The sequence below is a fragment of the Hypomesus nipponensis genome, chromosome 1, assembly GCF_054491055.1.
Source record: "Hypomesus nipponensis isolate SF chromosome 1, ASM5449105v1, whole genome shotgun sequence".
Classification (NCBI taxonomy): Eukaryota; Metazoa; Chordata; class Actinopteri; order Osmeriformes; family Osmeridae; genus Hypomesus; species Hypomesus nipponensis.
This window is the reverse complement of record NC_140361.1, coordinates 8,842,501-8,847,276: the sequence shown is the minus strand read 5'-3', so window position 1 is coordinate 8,847,276 and position 4,776 is coordinate 8,842,501. Positions and strand designations below refer to the sequence as shown.

The window sequence follows — 4,776 nt, the reverse complement described above, 5'->3', positions numbered from 1 at the left end:
CGAATAATATTAATAACCTACATCATGATTATAATAGCCTAAGATTGATAACAATAATAACAATAATAATAATACAAATAGCAACAAAAACAACAACAAACAGAACAAGTATTGGACCAAATATTTTTGAACGTTAGCCTGAATAATAGCCAATTTGATTATTTGCACAACGTCAAACCACCTGTAAGTGGTTTTGTAGTCCCATGGTAAATAGCGACCTAAACATTGTTTACACTAATAAAATACCCAGCCGGTTTTCTTTTATTGCTTTTTTCATTGTACTTCATAATTGGACGTACAGAACTAAACCGACAAAACTGTTGTCTCTGGCAAAGTTATATTTTTCACTGTCGGAAAAATACCCTTTTAACGTAAAGAGGAAGGCCAAGGATAATCGTTTCAACATGTTCAATGATCTCTCCCATGCACCTGTATTTAAGGTAATGACATCGTGCATATCCTGAACTGAAAATTCTTAGGCTATTGTTTCTCAAAGACGCTTCTTCTTGACGTGATAGTGGACTCAACTGCTCAAATTGAATAACATGTTCAGTAATAACTCGTTTCAAAATGTTCATAGACAATTTCCTATCCATGTGATCCCCCTTTTGCAAGCTTGCTGAAGATAATATCAGGTAAGCCAGATTCGCATTCAAGAAATTAACAAGAGCTAGTAATTAATTCAATATCCTATATAAATTACAATAAGCATTTATGTGGCTTATCTTGCTGCGCTTTAGCGCATAGACTGGTCTTCACTTAGGCCCTGGAGAGCGCGTGCCCGCCGTTCCGGTGCCTGGCGTGTCTAATGCATTTCCTCTATATCACAGCCCCATTGCCAAGACACACACACACACCCACATACAAATACAATCATACAGACACACACACACACAACACACAAACACACGCGCAGATGCACACACAAGCAAGGTGATGCCTACTCCCTAAGGCTATTTAAATTAGCAAAAGACAAACTGTCTACATGGCAACAAATATGAACACCCCGTTGTGTTTCTGTTCGTCTTTGGTCATGATAATGAATGTCTGAAAGAAGTTGTTTACCATTATGTAACAATTAGTTAAGCAATGATAAAAATACAGTGGAATATGAGTTTGAGTCACACTCAAGTCCGGTTTAGATCCCATGTCAGTGTCATTTAACGACTCCACGAACAAATGTAGGTATTGATTTTACTGTCTTGACGCCTGCCTTGGGTGAACGTCAAGGCTGGAATAGCAGCTGAGTTGTAACGGTGATGGGAAAGTTGTGACAATAACTCCAGGCTCGTAGCCGACTGGAGCACCAAGTTTCAAATTCTGAAACGGGTCAATTTAAATACAAATTGCCCCATGAACGTCAAATCAGAGACATACACTATGCATGGGTTCTGTCACTTGTTTAGCAGATTTTTTTTTTTTTTTTAAGTGTTAACCATTACTTCGATTTGAATTCAAGAAATTACACCCAAATTAGAGTCTTGATGTGGAAATATGTAGCCTAAAATGCCGGGAAAGGTCGATTGTGACATAAATAAATGCAAATGTGATTTCAATGGACAAAATGGTTTATCTGGTTGTTATTACCGTTTTGAGAATCTCAACTGTCTGCTGAATAAATGGCCCACGGGGCCATGGAGAGGTCTAGTGTGTGAGAAGCTGACGGGACGTTCGGGAGGTCATGACACCCTGTGACAGGTCCCGCCCCGGGGCAGTGGTTGTTTCTCCAACAGACTAAACCGTTGTTTAGCCCAGCCTATAGCCTCCGTCTATAGGATATGCTCCTCCGCACCATGGTCGACAATAAAGCAGCAAAAGAGAGTACGGTTCATTCGTCTGAGATGTTGGTGCGCCTACAAAAGTTCAGGCTTTCCGAGATGTGATCAGGGCAAAATCTATGCATTTTTGTTTCATTTGGTTTGGGGGGTGGGGATGTGGAAGATTAAGGGAAAAATATAACAACAAAAAATAGGCCTAAATGTTGTCTTTATATTGCCCAGCATTAACATACACTTACTTGACATTAACAATTCAGTCATTTAATGTTATTTGTAAACGTGCATGTTGGCTTGCTATCAGCGTGGATCACACGCTTTGTGGTCAGATTTAGGTGGACAGCACGACATTGCATCCACCCAGTTATGTAACCTAACACGATATAATTTACTGTCGTTATTGAAATCAATATTAAGGTATAGCTAGTGTTTATCCTTCCACAAGAAAACTGGTGTTGTAACTGTAGCACGAGCTAGGTCGGAGTGGTCTCTCCCCGGTCCGCTCGCTCTCTTTCTGAATGGGCTCTTTATTCAGCGCGCGGAGCGGGGCTTTTCCTTTTATTTCCTTCGCTATGGTAACGCGCTCGACGGCACAAAAATGCGCGTGTGAATAAAGGAATCAGCACAAGGAACGGCTCGAGAGAAGCATCTGTTACACTTAGAAACTTAGACTATCGAGAGGGACAGACAGCACAACCCCCTCTTCTCTAGTTCTGTCCTCCTCAACTCTTGCGACAATAGGCCAGATATAGAGGTTTTCTTAAAACATAATTCCCCAAATAGGCTGAAAAATAATTCACACATAGGATGGAAGATGGAAAATGATATCCGTCAATCTCTTCCGGAAAAGCGTGCACATTCTTCAAAAACCTTTAGCCAGATTTGAAACTGATAAATGCAATGGGGTGAATGAGGCTAGTTTAGAAAATGGCAAATTCATTCGTTCCCTTTAAACTTTGTGCAGTAGCATGTCAATCAATATGACATGTAGCTAGATTAATTTAGGTTGAAAAAGACTGCCAGTTTTTAATAGTAATTATGCTATTTCAAATATGTCCCAGTTTCAGACCACAAGAGCTTTGGCTCATCCGTGTGAACCCCTTGTCAATCTCAAACAAATGATTCCACCCTGAATATTCACGCCCTTTAAATAAAAAATAATATTAATCCCATGCTGTTTTACAATATGGCCTTATTACGGAACATCTATTCAAGCAGCCTTGGTCTAGCCTACGTAACGGCTCCGTTCAAAATTCATCTGAAACATCAAACATCAACAGTAAGCACATTTAATTAATAATAATAAGTCAACCCATAATACAATTCCAAATAAACTTGCTACTTAGCATACTTCAATACAAGAATACATGTTATATCAACTCTGTTTACGCCGAGTCAGCTTGTTTACCCCGTCCCTTGTAGCTGTTTTTCTGTTGCCTGCCCGGAAACCGGACCCAGCCGACCCAAATGGCCCGGTCTTCCCGTCTCCCGGTTATCTCACCTGCTCTTGCCTCGTCTTCCTCCTCCAGACCAACTCCTCAGCCGCCAGCTCTTTAATGACTTTCTGGTGGCTGCAGCCTTCTTTTATTTCTGCTAAATGTATGAAAATGTATGCAAATTTAAATCAAGCTTAACCTGGGAGCTCGAGCAATATATTTAATGGAATTTCAAACCAATAAGGGATCGGGATGCAGTCTTCTAATGGCAAATAAAATTACGCAGCTAGGTTAACTCTCAAATATGCAGGTATATGTTTTTTTCCTAACTGAGAAGACCTGTCAAGATTCTTTAATACCTGCGCACGGGTTTACTTATCTCTAGAAGCATGGACGACTGAATAAATATAAAATGGTTACTGATGCCAAAAAATGATAAGAAACCAACATGTTTGTATTTGACCACACATATTAGCTTATGGCGACAGACATTCATTGAAAAATAATTTTTCATACGTTTTTGTCTACGTGTTAGGCCTACAGTTCATATTTTGTGTATCATATACATATACATTTAAAAATGTGTTTTGTCTTTTGCTCCTTTATGGATAAGGCTGGTTTAAGAAATAAATGGAAAGAAAAAGATGTTTCAGGTGATACTCCAATGCCTACCCAATATGATGACAACAAATCTGAATAACTTTAAATTAAAAAGGTAATAATTAGCAAAGTGAGTAGTTCTTTGAAGCTAATGATATTCCTCTAAATTAAGTGTTGGCACGTCTTTGAAATGCCAGTGTGCTCTAATCTCCTCCTGTGCGCGCGCTCAAGGGTGACAGCGGTAGTAATAAGCTCGCGCTTAAATAAGTTGGAAACTTTAGTTAATAAACAGGAACTGCGCTCCATGCGTACACCATTCCACAGTCAGACCCACTGGAGCAGCACTTTAACTCACTTCCGGTTCGGATGGGACTTAACCATTTCCACTACCGCATCTCCGTTTACAGAGGAACGGAGGCGAGGCTACCCATTCCGTCATTGGCTGAGGCCACAGCTATTGCGTTCTAGTCGTGCTGTGACTGGCCCCGGTGTCTGTCAGTCAACGGCTGGCTTCTGCTAAGGCTCTGGAGAGAGGGAGATGTCAGAGGCTGAGCTGCGCCCTCCCCTCAGTAGCGCTAGTGGGGTTCAGCAGCCAGCATGGCCACAGCTGCCTCCAGCCCCTACACCCTGCTCAGCTCTAGCCCCATGCTCCACCCGGACAGCCAGGCCATGCAGCCCGCAAGCCCCTTCCGAGGCCACCAGAAGCTGCTCCAGAGCGACTACTTGCAGAGCGTCCAGAGTAACGGCCACCTCGGGCACCAGTGGGTCAGCAGCCTTGGAGAGGGCAGCCCCTGGTCGGCCTCTATGGAGCAGCAGGACGTCAAGCCGGGCCGAGAGGACCTTCAGCTCGGCATCATCCATCACCGCTCTTCGCACGTAGCTCATCACTCGCCCCACCACAACAATCATACCAACCACCCCGGAGCTTGGGGGACTCCTGTCTCTCATAACTCTTCCATCACCAG

General features: G+C 42.4%; 1 protein-coding gene across 1 annotated transcript in view; it reads left to right on the top strand.

Moving 5' to 3' along the window:
* Positions 1–4,408: 4,408 nt before the first annotated feature.
* The window catches only part of LOC146302395 (POU domain, class 3, transcription factor 4-like), a 1,130-nt gene continuing 762 nt past the window's right edge, over positions 4,409–4,776 (top strand). Inside the window, exon 1 of the mRNA XM_084699046.1 lies at positions 4,409–4,776. This exon is cut by the window's right edge and continues 762 nt beyond it. Coding sequence (XP_084555172.1) covers positions 4,409–4,776 — 368 coding nt within the window.